The sequence below is a fragment of the Lineus longissimus genome, chromosome 12 (genome assembly GCF_910592395.1).
Source record: "Lineus longissimus chromosome 12, tnLinLong1.2, whole genome shotgun sequence".
In the NCBI taxonomy this organism is placed as follows: Eukaryota; Metazoa; Nemertea; class Pilidiophora; order Heteronemertea; family Lineidae; genus Lineus; species Lineus longissimus.
Window position 1 is genome coordinate 12,806,469 of NC_088319.1, and position 13,824 is coordinate 12,820,292.

The following is a 13,824-nucleotide window of genomic DNA, read 5'->3' on the forward strand; positions in this document are numbered from 1 at the left end:
TCCTCTCGGCTCTAGTGGATAATCAGACAGGGGCAGCTCCGCCGCCTGACTCCCGAGTACAAGTTCGAGTCCCACTGTGAACTGCGCTCGAATGTCCAGTTCCCTTCCACTCCGACCAGGTTATCCGTCGGTTCTCGTCCTCGTTTCCTGTTGGAGTTTCGTTCGGCGCTGTGGTTGCCTCCCGGGACACTAGTCCAGGTAACCTCGACCCTATCCGCCGGGCAGCGGAGGGTCGAGGAGGCCTCGTTGATTTACTCGAGGCGAGCCATACATTGTCAGTGCATACAGTGGATGCACTGTCATACCGAGCGCTCTGGTATCCGAGATTACATGTTGTTTTCCCTCTAGAATGTCTGTCTCGAGGCGGACATCGTCAACAGCATGGAAAAATGCGTGTTGAATCACAATGCTCAAGTTTGTTTCACGTTATTTCTCTTCGATACGCTCACTCGTCAATGCTACTTCCATTAGAAACCGTTGCCAAGGGCGTCACTGCTAAGTGTTTCTCTGGACGCCATTCGCTCGCGGGTGGCATTTAACGACGAACGCTGGACTACTGGACTACTAACTCTACAGGTAGGTGCGTTTAGCAGGTAACTAGAAATTGTCTGAACATTAAAGCCCGTGTAACAATAAAAAATTAAAATGACTGCATTTTGATATGTTTACGACTCCCATTTGGCCTAGACTTCAAATACGATTTCATTATTTCCCCTTTATGGACATGTCATTTATTTGAACCTCCCAAATGATCGTGCAGTATGATAATACTAGGGACATCTATACACGTAGGCTTATGGGCATCCATGGTAATGCTAATGGCCGCGGCCGTACATTTCGAAAGCACGCAGGATGTATATGTATCGGGGAGGGGAGTGCATTTGCGAATTTAAGGTAATTTTACCTATGCGCGCGTACGTGTGCGTTCGCAGTAGACCACCGGCGCGACGACGTACGTACGCAGAAGGACTGAGCTATCAGTGCATGCGTATGTGCGGGGGGGGGGGGGGTGTAGGCCAACACGAAAAGTGAATGGACGGCCCCAGCATTACCTATATACTGGTATACCATTCTAGGTAGTGCTAGCCACATGTACATCATGTCAAGACCTTTCTTTGACAAAGTTAACACTCTTAACCATTACTTACTTAACCTTACGAATTTTGTGTACCTTTGACACTTGGCCATGTATGAATATCGCGTTCTTAAGATCTTACCCAAAACATTGAAGGTAAATTTATTTCTTGTGTGATGGCATAAAAAACGAATGAAGCCTAGTCTTTACTTATTCTTGGCGGTGCATCGGTAATTTAAGTTTCTTTTGTGTCAATGTTAGAAATTCAAAAAATGACCGGAAATCCACTCTGTCTGCTTTTTGCAATGATGCAATATATACCCAGAAATGATGTTGTTCGAATAATCAATTTTTATGTGAAACCGTATTGCTCTACTTCGTGATCATAACTATACTGGGTAAATTTAGTAGGCGGTTTCAACTCCATTACCTAGCCAATCCACTATCTATGTGACAGCAATCATGAAGATCAATAGACATGATAAATAGATCTTCCTTTGAAGACCTAAAGGACCACACCCTTGCGCATGCATATCGCAAGGCAAGGCCATCATAGACAGGATGGCCCAAAAAAGGGACGACCATACCTTCACCACAAAGACCCAAGCCACCTTTTCGGATGATTCGAGTTTCTTTCTAGAAGAAGAACGAGACCATGAAATAAATATCGAATCGGTTTAGTTCCGGAGTCAATTATTAGAAGCAAAGTTGGGAGCAATTTTGCAGCTCTTACAATTCATGGTAAGTTCTTCTCTCGGCTCAAGTCACCCCCGACTTTGCTTCTCAAAATGGCTCCGGCGCAAAAACTACTGTAAAGTTTCGAATCGAAATATTTTGCTCTCATTGTTCCATTCAAAAAGATTCTCCATCCACTGCTACCGGTGGATGTGCAGATATGTTTGCCCCCTTTTTGGTCCCACCCTGATCAATGCTGTCGTTCCAAGGTTAACTTGAGGTTAATTGAATGAGCCGATAATCGTCTTGAGTTGGTGATTAGCTTGTGAGGCTGATTAGCCTTTGATCAATTTTCTATTTCTGCAGGCAGCAACAAAACCGGGCAGCAAAACATACATCATTGTCATCTTCATTCGCACAATGTACAACCAACAATGCTTGTGCATACATCTACGAATAGTACGAAGGTGCTGTCCGGATCCTAGGTCGGTCGGTCTAGTAAAATTGTTTTGAAAATACATGTGAGTCACTTTTGTGCTGCCATTATAGGAGGCAGAGGATGAATGAGTTGACGAGTTTGATTAAAAGTAGAAGAAATTTTATGACATACTGGATTTTTATAGTTAGGCCGATTTTACTCGAAATTCAGGTGATGATGGCTAATTTTACGTTCTCCTGTTCTTGAATAGTCATGACCAAGCCGAAAACTCTAACAGCAGCTCAAACCACGATTGAGGTCACTATTGATTTGATACGTGCTGTTGAATCATATTCTAGTGATCAAGAACTATCAACGATTTAATGATAGTGCCTTCATGCAATCAAGCGTGCAATCGGTATTGTATAACCACATGTGAGGCTGTAGAAATCCATCAATAATGTCAACAGTCGTAGCTCTCCTGCCTTTCTGCAGTGATGCTTCGTGGCGTTAGCTTAATTGACGGATTAATAATTGGTATGGGGCTGCTTCACAGATCGATTGGTATCAGGGCCCGGTTGTTCAAAAGAAGAAATACATTTTTAAAGATAACTTAACGTTAAAATTCCTGACTTGGCGTTAAGATAACGTCAAGTTTTATTTTGAGTTGTTCAAACAATATTAGCCTAACATTGGCGTTATCTTTAACGTTAGATTTAACTTACCTAGAACCCTAAGTTAAATTTAACGTTAGATTTAACTTACCTAAAACCCTAAGTTAAATCTAACGTTATCTTTAACTTGATTACCTATACCTACCATGGCAACTAACATCAGTGAACCAAGATGCAATATTTACTAACATTAGCGTTAGTTTACCCTAACGTTGTTTTGAACAACCCAAATTTAACGCCAAGTTAGCTAACGCCAAGTTAAGGAATTTAACGTTGATATTTAACTTAACATCAATGAAATTTAACTTCTTTTGAACAACCGGGCCCAGGTCGCCAAAAGACGTACATGTAGCAGAGGGATGCAGCAGTAACCTCATCTTTTTTATCGCCCGCCCGCCCGCCGTTGAGCTGTTAGGATGTTAATACTGTTTGGTTTTTCTGCAGTTTTAAACTTGATCAATTGATGCATGAATAAAAAACATACTTAATTATCATATTGATTGGCGATAAATGAAATTGAAAGCGCGTCGCTTCATTTATTAATTAGTCAGTGACGTTTGACAGGAAATAATTTATCAAACAGATGACATAGTAGTTTCATTGAGCTAGACCGCTTTATAAAAAATACCAGACTAGACACCGTGCATTATCGGCACATGTACATAAAACATAAGACAATATGCTAGCGTTATAAAACAACTGAGACACAAATAGACTTAATTGCAGTCCACCTTCAGTTGTCATGGAAACACAAAGGGACTCATTTCGAAGAGCTCACAAAGAGTATATTAAGGTGTAACTGTCGACTGATTTTGTAACCCAATATATCATTAGTCAACCGTCACCTCCATGTTCGCGTGTTGAACTCGGAGAGATGTTTCGATATTTATAGATTGCTTTGACGTATTGACAGGCATTAGAATATTATGTATCTCAAATGTGATACGATAAATGTATCAATTTTGTGACGTCATCAACACCGGTAATGGGGAGTCAAGGTTTAAGGTTTGTCTCATCCAGCGGAAATGCTTCTATAACATAGCATAAAATGAAGCTCTTAACAGGGAAAAATTTTCTTCTATAAAATTACCATAAAATTTTATGTAAATTTTATATCTAATAATGCTTTATAAAAATGATATAAAATTTGACCAAAATATCTGTTATAAATTTGATTGAGATTTTTTATGTAGATTTTAAATAATATTTATAAAACATAAATTTATATAAAAACTTCTATATAGCTTATATATCAGAGATTTAATATATCCATTTTTATATGTAAATTTCCAAAAAAAACTAAACTATATCGAGAATTTTATATAAAATTTATGTTTTATAAATTTTATGTAAATCTAAATCTAAATATAATTTTTATACAAATTTATGTGTATTTTACTCGCCAAAATTTACCTGTGTATAAAGTCATCATTATTTTTTGACCAATTTGTTACAGCAACCATGAATTCCGTCCGATCCTTTTAGTGGCAGAAGTGTCTCCGTCCTGCATGGCGAACCCGGTAACCGACCAGCCTCTACCATCACTACCACCAGATAATGAACAATCCGAGGAAGAGCCGTCCGCTGAAACACCTGATGGGTCTCCAACAAAGAAAGCAAGTGAGTCATTTTGTGAATTAAAAATAATTCAATTTACTGTACAATCCTTAAAAATACAGATTTTTTGGTAATTTTTTTTCAAAACTCCAACATTTTTACCCCTTTTGGAAAAATCACGCTTGACATCTACCATAACCAGGTGTGGAGCTTTGTGGAAGATGCTGGTCTCTGCCATTAAATGATTTGAAAATTTCATTTTGTGGTTTTGCCTCTACTAACCAGGGTTTTCGACCAACAGCAATATGCACTCAAAGGCACTCGAGATTTTTCAAAAGCTTGAATACCTTCAGGCTAAAAAAAATTAACGCGGCGGTTTTACAGTTAGTATTCGTTATCCTCTTGATTGCAGGCGTTTCATCTGTACACGTCCACTGGGCTCAACTCCCGGCCAGTCTGACCCTTGCGGGGTGCCCCCCGGGACTGGAGCACCTCATGGACACAGACCAACTAATTATTCTCCAGCAGTTATCTGTGGACAGTAAGTAGGAATGAGTTTGTCTCCAGACCAATACTGTGCAATTCCTCTAGTGTTTGAATTGTTCAATTGTTTCTCTATCCCCCAGAAATTATTTATGTGCCAATGACGGTCGCTACATAACTATGTTTTGCTTTAGCTTTCCGCCAGCTTTAAGTAGGCACCAGAAAATGTTTTGTTTCATATCAAGCACCACGTATAATCATCTTCAAGGCCATGTGGCATATTGTTGCATCGGGTCCTCTGCATCCTGACAATATCAGGGCATTTCACTCGATATATACTTACTCCCTGCGTACGGAGAAGTCGTGTTGTAGGACCTGCTTATACGAGGATGGGTCCTCTGTGTGATATCATTGCCTGTTCTAACTGCTTACTACTTGGGTGAACAGAGATATTTTAATCAAATTGAAGCCTTAAATAATATAGTACATTTTTTGGCCATGAATTAGATATGACTCAGATGCATATCAGATAAATGGATCGATTAAAAACGGATGTTGATAGATTAAAAGGGATATTCTTCACTCTTTGATGCATTTTTTCCTTCAGAATCTGTTCGTTGGGAAAACAGCAATAAGTACAAGATATGCAACAGTTCACAACAGCAGCTATTCACAGCCACAGAGGGTAAGTTCGAATCACATACGTTACGATTGTTCAAGACGTTGGTTAATTTTTCCCCAAAGTGGTCCCAGAGTTTAACATCGTTAGAATAGCCGCGCAGTGTAGAAAATAGCTGGCAGTACACGTTAATGCACATACAGGCTATAATAGCATTCCGCGAAGATGACGTCACTGCAGCTGCTGCCCTCTATTTCCCCATCGCTGAATTACAGGCAATGTCGGACAAACATGCGGTTTCGTAATGGTTTCAGGCTTTCTAACTAGGGCAATTAGATTCAATCTGGCACATGTCCGAGTGTTGGAAATACTACATAATTGTTCTGAATATTTCTCTCTCTGACTCTATGGTATCATTCATGCTAAAAACAATGCAGGGTCAAAGATAATTGACTTTGAAATAAGCTCAAATGCGTTGTCCGACTGTCACGCGACTAAAACGTCATCAATATCTTATGCAAATGACCTTGTGAGCTATGAATAGTAACTTCGCGGAATGCTATTCTATCCTAGCTATAACTGTACAACATGTACAACCTTATTGTTGGTACCATAAAAATTGCATGATGAGCACAACAACAAAAATGCTTGGGTTTGATTTCTCTCGTCGTTTTTTGCCTACATGCAATCAATAGCGTTGTGACTACCATAAATTTTCATTTGTGATTCGGAAACCGTTGCAGGATACACTTACGCCACATTTGGCTGGTTTTGTGGGATAGTTTTGTTTGAATCCGACAAAACGTGACTTCGGTGTAGAACACATGTATATAAGATCGAACATCGTTCATGTCATTGTGTAACAGTGCTTATTGATGAATAAAAAAAAATTCTGCTTTTCAGAATCGGATGCATGCTCTCGGATTACATTTGGGGCTCACCGTGGCTTCATGATGGGCATCACAGACTCAACCGGCAAGGTATAGCTTACTCATTATGTTGGGAAGTATAGTAAAGAAACACTTGCAAAATTAGAAGTTTTAAACGACGTGATCAAAATATGTAACTGAAAGTTTCCCTCTCACTGTCATATGAATCGTATCCAAGTCCATCTTTGGTGCGCTTGAAACTGGCATCATGCGAGCTGGAATCACATGGACCGGGGATTTACGTGACTAAACACCCACTTGGTTCCGCCTCTAGCGGGCCAGAAAGGAATGGGGACATGTTGAGGCTTTGGATCAATGTATTGACATTGCTCAGTTTCCAGACAACGCGCTTCAATAGCGGAGGCTACGGAGGCAATACCGCTAGACGTACATGTACTTTTTGTACAGGACGTACTTTTTGCACACGCACCGTATCCTCTAGTCATACCCTCGACAAAAAGTGTGGTTGGTAACCTTGCACGCTTCGCAAACATTAAGTGAATTAGCACAAGACGCAATGATGTAAACATGTTTTCTCTGTTTGTTGATGGTAATGAATTTATCGATCTGTTTGTTTACCGACATATTATATCATTGACACCCACCGCCTGTCTCCGACTGCGCCATTGATCAATAGTCTCATTTCCAATCCAATCATACATCTCTCTCCTCGAATGATGCATGCCGTGGATGGAATATTTAGATTTCATAATAACTTATTTCCATTAATAAAAGGCTGACCATATAGGTACCACCATTTTGACCAGAGCTGGAAATCCTAAAAGCAATGAGAACTCTTTCGAAACGAAGTGAATGCTAATATCCAGGAAAGGAGTCTGTTCCCTGAAAAACAAAGAACTGACTCCCACTCCCTCATAAATATTCAATGAACAGCATGTGATGTTGTCGTGGACGTATTCTCGGCCTGTCTACGGCCGCACGGTTTATCAATGATGTAGGGGACTAATGGAAAATCAACAAAATGTGATGGGAAGAGCGCCACGTAATGCCGTACACACCAGCAAATATTCGAATCTGGAGCAATAACCACGACTTATGACATGTTTAATGCGTACTTATACCGCCTCTTCTGGAAATGTCACCAATATTCCGCTAAGCCAGTAATAAATGTATCTATTCCGAACTTTTTAAATCTCCTTTTTCAATGTTACAGGAAGTAATCCGCGTTGCTCGTCCAATGAAATGCTGCGCCCACTGCTGTTGTTGCGCGCAGGACACGCTCTGTGCGCACGAAATCAGGGTGGAGAGCCCTCCAGGACAACTGGCTGCGTATATCAAGCAAATGTAAGTACGCTTAATACAGACAGGAGAAAGTAAACATCGCCGGGTGATATAAGTATGAATGATTTTACACTGGTTGGCGTTGGGAATGGGTCTTGATTTTTTTTATTGACAGAGAGCAGAGAAGCCTATTTCACTCAACCTACTTTCTGACACGACTTGATAATCTCTACGTTCCTTCTTTCTTCGTTTCAGAAAAACCTGGTGTGATCCAGAATTCCGGGTCTTGGACTTCAACCATCACACGATATTTAGCATAAAGGGACCACCGTATTGTTGTATTATGCAGAAAATATGTTGCCCTGAGCATATATCATTCAGAGTAAGATAAAGATGTGAAGAAAGCCTACCTAAATTTGAAGTATCAAATAAATGTTCGCTGTCGTGTCTTGATAGTGCTGGGTCCTCCTACTGGAAACATGTTAGATTTCGTCCTTTCACTTTCACTGATAGATACCGCTAATTCTGACTCGCTCCTGACTTATGAAAGGTTCCCATGTGGAAGACTGCCCAAACCAGACTCGACTCGGCCTTTGAAATAGCTGTTGATATGTCCTATTGTTCCAGATTAAATCACCGGAAGGACAGGAAGTTGGTAAAATTTGTAAACAGTGGGCAGGGCTGTCGGAGATTTTCTCGGATGCGGACTCGTTATCTGTTTCATGTAAGTGTTGCATTGTCAAACTCACTGTCTGTCACTGTCATTTTTGGGTAATATTTCTGATTTGGTTTTGTGAAGGATTAAGTTTCACCCCTTTGAGTAAAACATGAATTCGATCTGAATAATGAACCTGGAAGTAATAATATTTCATTTTCTTTCAGTTCCACTGGATCTTGACGTAAGACTGAAGGCGGGTCTGCTGGGATCACTGTTTCTTCTTGTAAGTATTAATTGGTTTGAAAGTATACATATTCCCATTACGTTTTAATGGGCGACTTTCGAAAGCCGGCCAGCGGGCATTGGTATACATTTTTGTATACATCTTGACAGTGCACCTTGCCGTGCACGCACGTGCATCGCGCATTTTTACATTACATTTGCTTTAGTTGACTGATCCACTCGCGCACCATAAAATTAAGATGATACTTGAATTCCTTTTTATTAGTTTTAAAATAAATTAACTATGTGATGAATACCGAACTGACGTTTGTTAATACATTTCAGGATTTTATGTTTTTTGAACGCAAGGGACGGCGGAAAGGAAATAGATTCATGCGTTAGCTTAGAGAGAGGTTCACCAATATGACGAAGCAACTTTGTCCAATTTTGTGATTGACAGCAGAAAATATCGCCAGTGGGACTATAATATTATGTGCATCAATCGTCAGACTCCGTCGAAGCATGAATTCGCTGGGTACAGTCCATCCTTGATCTCTGTCACCCATTTTGAGTCTCAGGTCGTTTTCGTTTGTTCCTCCCCGGCAAAATGTAGCACAACAGCGAGGATATACCTTTGTATTCAGTCTGCTACCCCCTATCCTTCATGTGCAATGGCTAATACTGACGCCATAACGCAAGAGCTGAGCAAATTGAATGATCTGGAATCTTTTTCAAAGTGGCGGCTAGAGCGCCGGAAGCATTCCTGCTGCATACCCATCCAACATGCCCAAGCGATTCTAACTATTATGTAAATATTTGGCAGTGGGAGAACAGTTTTTGCAACATTAGTGGCGGTCTTTAGAAACATTTCATTCATGTTGATGTGCTGTAACATTTGCATTAAAAACGGTTTCCATATATTTTTGTATCAATAAACGTTTTAAACCTGAACTGAAAGATCAAATTTACATGTAATATCATTTGCAGGATTCGGTCAAGTATGTTTATGGCATAACATATAATATCATTCACATAGTCTCTTTCGATTTGGTTCATTTTCAGTTATGCATGGGTGCACCATGGAACGTTTCGTTTACTCGTTTATTTTGGCGTGTTTAAAACTTAAACGAGCCAAATTAAGTGGGCCTGAGTGAATAAAAGTGCTTTTTCATTTCAGGTAAATATCAACCTAACGCTTGCAATCATATTGCATCTAAACGTGATCTTCAATTTCATGTTTGGAATGTTTATTTGGTTTATTTGGTTCGTTTAGTTTGGCTCATTTGGCTCGTTACAACCGTTATGCACCCTCTTGATATTTTTCAAGCTTCAAAGTCTTGTGCTGGCACAACATCTTTTCGTACTAGTGTTAGCTGAAAGATATTTTACATATATCGTGTTGTAAAATCACGTTACTTTGAACTACGAAATTCGATGTTGATGCCGGTTTAATTACATACTCTGAAGAGGTTTATGTAAGGCCCGAAACTTACTGATAGACATCTTGACACACAATGGTCTAATAATGCAAAGTTCCATTTGGCTGCCTTTTATCAGAGTCTTTCAAATAATATTCATTTGAAAGACTGCTGTTATTAAGGCTGGGATTGGACTTGGTGGTAAGATGACTCGTTGAAGAAGAGGCAATAGACATCTATTGGACATGCAGATGGGGCGTCGCAGAAATATTCTGAACCATATCTGGAGAGGCTTGCTGATTTTGAAATCACAAAAACAGGCTTAAGAGTTGACCGTAGGCACCGCCATTTTGGCTAGAATTTGAAATCCTAAAGCAAATAAAATGCCAATTTCAAGGATGGGAGTCTGTTCTTTGTTTTCTAAAGGACAGCCTCCAATGTTTTAAATGGGCATTCACTTCATTTTGAAGAGGTTGTTATTGCTTTATGTTCAATTTCTAGCAAAAATGGCGGTACCTATTGGTCAACCCTTAAGTCCTCGCCGAAAAATGTCGCCTGTGTTTATAATTATTTGCTGACATGTCTCACGAGGCCTGAGGTCAGTGCCGAAGTGGCAAAGCACACTTCTCGTTTGGTTTCAAGGAATTTCTGTGACGCGAAGTACTATAGTTGTCACTCAGTGTGCTGGTTCTTGATTTCCGCTACGTGGAAGTCGAGTGATTTTGTGTCTTATTATATTGTTTTGATGTTATCAAATAAAGTGTGAATTATTAAGAAAGGTTAACCAAGGCTTCTTTCTGAATTTTCAGTAATATCATAGTCCAGCATACTTTCTTTTGTTCGATGTACATTAGTGTGTAATACTCGAGGTGATTCCCTTTTTGCGTTCTACGTCATCAACAGCGAGGTTTTTTCCAGAAGTTCATGCGTACACGGATTCATGCATCTACTCGCAAGCGCTCTCCCTATACATATTTCTCTCTTGTCATCCTATAGGACATATCCTTCTTGTTTTTGAATCTGTAGGATCTGTACAAACGCTAATGACCAGTGTTGTACCTCTGATGGCAAGAACACTCTATAAAATGGACGCTTTTGTCGGGTGCAGTTTTGGCCATTTTTGAAAGCTGGTTTGCATACATTCATGTGCATCAACTGGGGCTCGGGACGAATTTCAAAAAGACAATCATGTTGAGTTGAATACCTCTTTTAAAGAAAAGCAACACAAAATGTCTTGGGTGCGAAGGAGTTGATAATGTTTTATTCTTTGAACAGATAACAAGCATGTGCTTTCAGCTATTTGTCTGTGATGTTGCAGTTACAATTCCTTACGAATTCCAACCCCTCATAATACGTTGTATCCAACTTTCTTCCTGTTGCATACTCCTCTCGCATCTTCTGAAATATCCATTCCTCTAGACAATCCAGGGCCAAGAACTGAAAGTCTAAATGCAACTTATTTACAAAAAGTTCTTTTCTTGTGGTCAAAGTTTGCAAATCCCCAACGCCCATGACGCAGACCTGGCGGACAAATCTCCCCTGACAGTCCGTGTCGGGGAGCCACACCATATATCGGGAGAGAAATGGCTTCCTGGAGTTGATGTTGGTTTCCGGTAAATTGCCTGAAATCAAAACATGAATATGACACATTTTCTTGCCCGGTTATAGGTGGTGACCGTCGTTTACGTTACGTACCTCTTTTTTTCGTGAAGACTCGTGTAAAGCTTACATGAAGACTCGTGTAAGCCATACATGAAGACTTGTTACATACCTGTGTACGCCCCTGGTGCCCCAAGATGTGCATTGTGCTGCAGCGTAGAGAAATACGTCTCCTCGGGATAACGCGTGTCCTCCACCCATTTATAGAATGTGTGCGCCTTGGGGTCATTGACGATGAAGTCAACAAAGCCCCTGCTGGCTGTCATGTGCATGTTTCCCTTATACGGAACAATCTGAAGGGGTGGCGGAGGCTTACGCTTCTTCGTCTTGTAGGAATATCGGAACCGGTGGGTGCTTCTCCTGGAAAGAAATTCGATCAAACCATAGTGGGTAGGTTCGCGCTGAATGCGATTGTGACCACGCGTATAGTATGTATGGCAGCACTGCACCCAAGAGATCGCGTGCGTTGTGTAAAAAATCCAGCGAAATCGTATTTCAATGAAAACCTAATACTTGGCAAGCTGGTCCACGGTGGGTAAAGGTATCAGTTTGCCGAAGAAAAATACGTGCTTACCTGGAGAGGAAATGACGACACAAAAGAAACATACAAAAGATTAGTTCATTTTGAGGGGCGTAAGGCCCGCATTTTTTATCCGATTGTACCCCTCCCAACACTGAAATGGGAGGGCCTTGTTTCTATTGTGTGGTCAAGGGTAAGTTTTCACTGAGTGTGATTGCGAGAACGCACCGCGCGATATGAATTTGAAGCTATTCAATTTCAAGTGTGCCTTTTTTACACCTAATATATTATGGGGATGGTACATGCTTTCCAATCTACTTACCTTTTGAGAGTTCCCTCCAGATCGTTGGCCCCGCGAAGAGCCTTTAAGATCCGCACCAGCTCACCATTTGTCTTCAAGGGAAACTCCTGGCCAGTCAAGTTGATGAAATATCGCCATTTTGTACTGTGCTTGAGGAGCGCCGCCATGCATATCAAATCGGGCATCATCATGCTGGGTTTCCCCCATGTTACATTAACTCGTATCGGAGCATGAAAAACATTCGGGAAGCAGTTGATGATCTTTGTGACAGTCTCGTAGGTTTCATTGGACGTTTTTGCATCCACGTGGATGCAATAAACGTTTTGAGGCCGATAGATTGCGCGCAGGAGACGCTCTACTTGCTCTACATCTTTGTACATGACTATTGAATACGCGATTGGATAATCCTCTTCCTCTGACGTCATCGAACCCATGACGTAACCACGTTCCTTTTGAAAAGTTGCGCAGTCCTTAGTTAAATCTGAATACTGTGAATTCGAAATCATGTGTCGATGATGTGTCTTAATGAATTCCGTTGCCCTTTGGACCGCCATCTTTCCCGAAGAACCGGACTGCCATAAATCGGGGCAGGAGAAATCGGTATTCCTAGGAAAAATTCCGTGGTCATTCGATTTACGGCCCGTTTTTTTCACTCGCCAAAACAGAAAAATAAACAATACCAGATTTATCATGAGTAAAATACGATGATGTTTTAAAATAAACCGTAATGTGTTCATATTTGACTTCGTGATATATAACATTGGTTAATACATGTTACAGTGAAATGATAGCCATATATGCACCGAGCACAAGCTGTCATGAACCGAATTGTTAGGGACGATCAATATCACCAATTCAAATCGATGGGGTGATATAATACAAACCTTTAGTCTGTCGGGAAAAAAATACACAGGTGTAGTATAGTCTAAAATGTTCCCCTGGAGAAAGTGTCAGCCCCGCATGAATGGTTTTACTGCATGGACATTACAGTCCATTGTTATTCGCCAGCCATTGTGTAATTCACAAGTGTGGAAGCGCGCTCTGATCTTTACGTTGTTGCCTAACTTTGGTATCCCTTTCGTCTTAAAGATGACCAATCTGTTCTAGGGGCAATAAAACACGAGTTTTGTTTTTCACAACTACAGCATTTTGAAACGGCCCCTGACAGATGGCACATCTGAAACATAAGTCTTGATTGATTTTTCGATGAACAACTGCCAACCAAAGTCAATGTGGACCAGTCTTCGATTCACTATGCAAATGTAGTCAATTTTGATTGGTCATTAACTGCACAACTTTGCTGTAAATGTCTCGAACAATAGCCATGGTAGTCAAGTGAGTAATCAAAAGAGGACGTGTATGGTTGTATGGTAC

The 13,824-nt window shown here is 40.6% G+C and overlaps 2 protein-coding genes across 3 annotated transcripts; one reads left to right on the top strand and one right to left on the bottom strand.

The window, feature by feature from the left end:
* The first annotated feature begins 269 nt into the window (after positions 1 to 269).
* Positions 270 to 10,754, top strand: LOC135496857 (phospholipid scramblase 1-like). The gene is made up of 10 exons (XM_064786415.1): positions 270 to 576; positions 4,299 to 4,462; positions 4,812 to 4,940; positions 5,490 to 5,567; positions 6,405 to 6,481; positions 7,605 to 7,735; positions 7,928 to 8,054; positions 8,300 to 8,396; positions 8,555 to 8,613; positions 8,898 to 10,754. Exons 2-10 carry the CDS (start codon positions 4,351 to 4,353, stop codon positions 8,952 to 8,954), a joined length of 867 nt encoding a protein of 288 aa, XP_064642485.1. The 5' UTR covers positions 270 to 576; positions 4,299 to 4,350; the 3' UTR covers positions 8,955 to 10,754.
* Positions 10,755 to 11,214: 460 nt separating this feature from the next.
* LOC135497083 (beta-1,3-galactosyl-O-glycosyl-glycoprotein beta-1,6-N-acetylglucosaminyltransferase-like) lies at positions 11,215 to 13,228 on the bottom strand. 2 transcript variants are annotated; one of them, XM_064786792.1, is made up of 3 exons: positions 12,472 to 13,228; positions 11,946 to 11,989; positions 11,215 to 11,592 (listed from the first exon to the last, which is right to left on the bottom strand). In XM_064786792.1, the coding sequence occupies exons 1-3, from the start codon at positions 13,209 to 13,211 to the stop codon at positions 11,267 to 11,269; spliced, it is 1,110 nt and encodes a 369-aa protein (XP_064642862.1). In that variant the 5' UTR covers positions 13,212 to 13,228; the 3' UTR covers positions 11,215 to 11,266. The 2 variants fall into 2 exon arrangements, with proteins under 2 accessions (XP_064642862.1, XP_064642861.1); XM_064786791.1 differs by having other exon boundaries at positions 11,742 to 11,989.
* Positions 13,229 to 13,824: the final 596 nt, after the last annotated feature.

Excerpts from the sequence above, each read along its gene's own strand:
- LOC135496857 (XM_064786415.1), top strand. The coding sequence starts at position 4,351 with ATGGCGAACCCGGTAACCGACCAGCCTCTACCATCACTACCACCAGAT. Across the intron at positions 4,463-4,811 it reads GTCTCCAACAAAGAAAGCAA|GCGTTTCATCTGTACACGTC; the intron begins GTGAGTCATTTT and ends TCTTGATTGCAG. Across the intron at positions 5,568-6,404 it reads GCTATTCACAGCCACAGAGG|AATCGGATGCATGCTCTCGG; the intron begins GTAAGTTCGAAT and ends TCTGCTTTTCAG.
- LOC135497083 (XM_064786791.1), bottom strand. The coding sequence starts at position 13,211 with ATGTTATATATCACGAAGTCAAATATGAACACATTACGGTTTATTTTA. Across the intron at positions 11,990-12,471 it reads CTGGAGGGAACTCTCAAAAG|GAGAAGCACCCACCGGTTCC; the intron begins GTAAGTAGATTG and ends ATTTCTTTCCAG. Across the intron at positions 11,593-11,741 it reads GGCACCAGGGGCGTACACAG|GCAATTTACCGGAAACCAAC; the intron begins GTATGTAACAAG and ends TTTTGATTTCAG.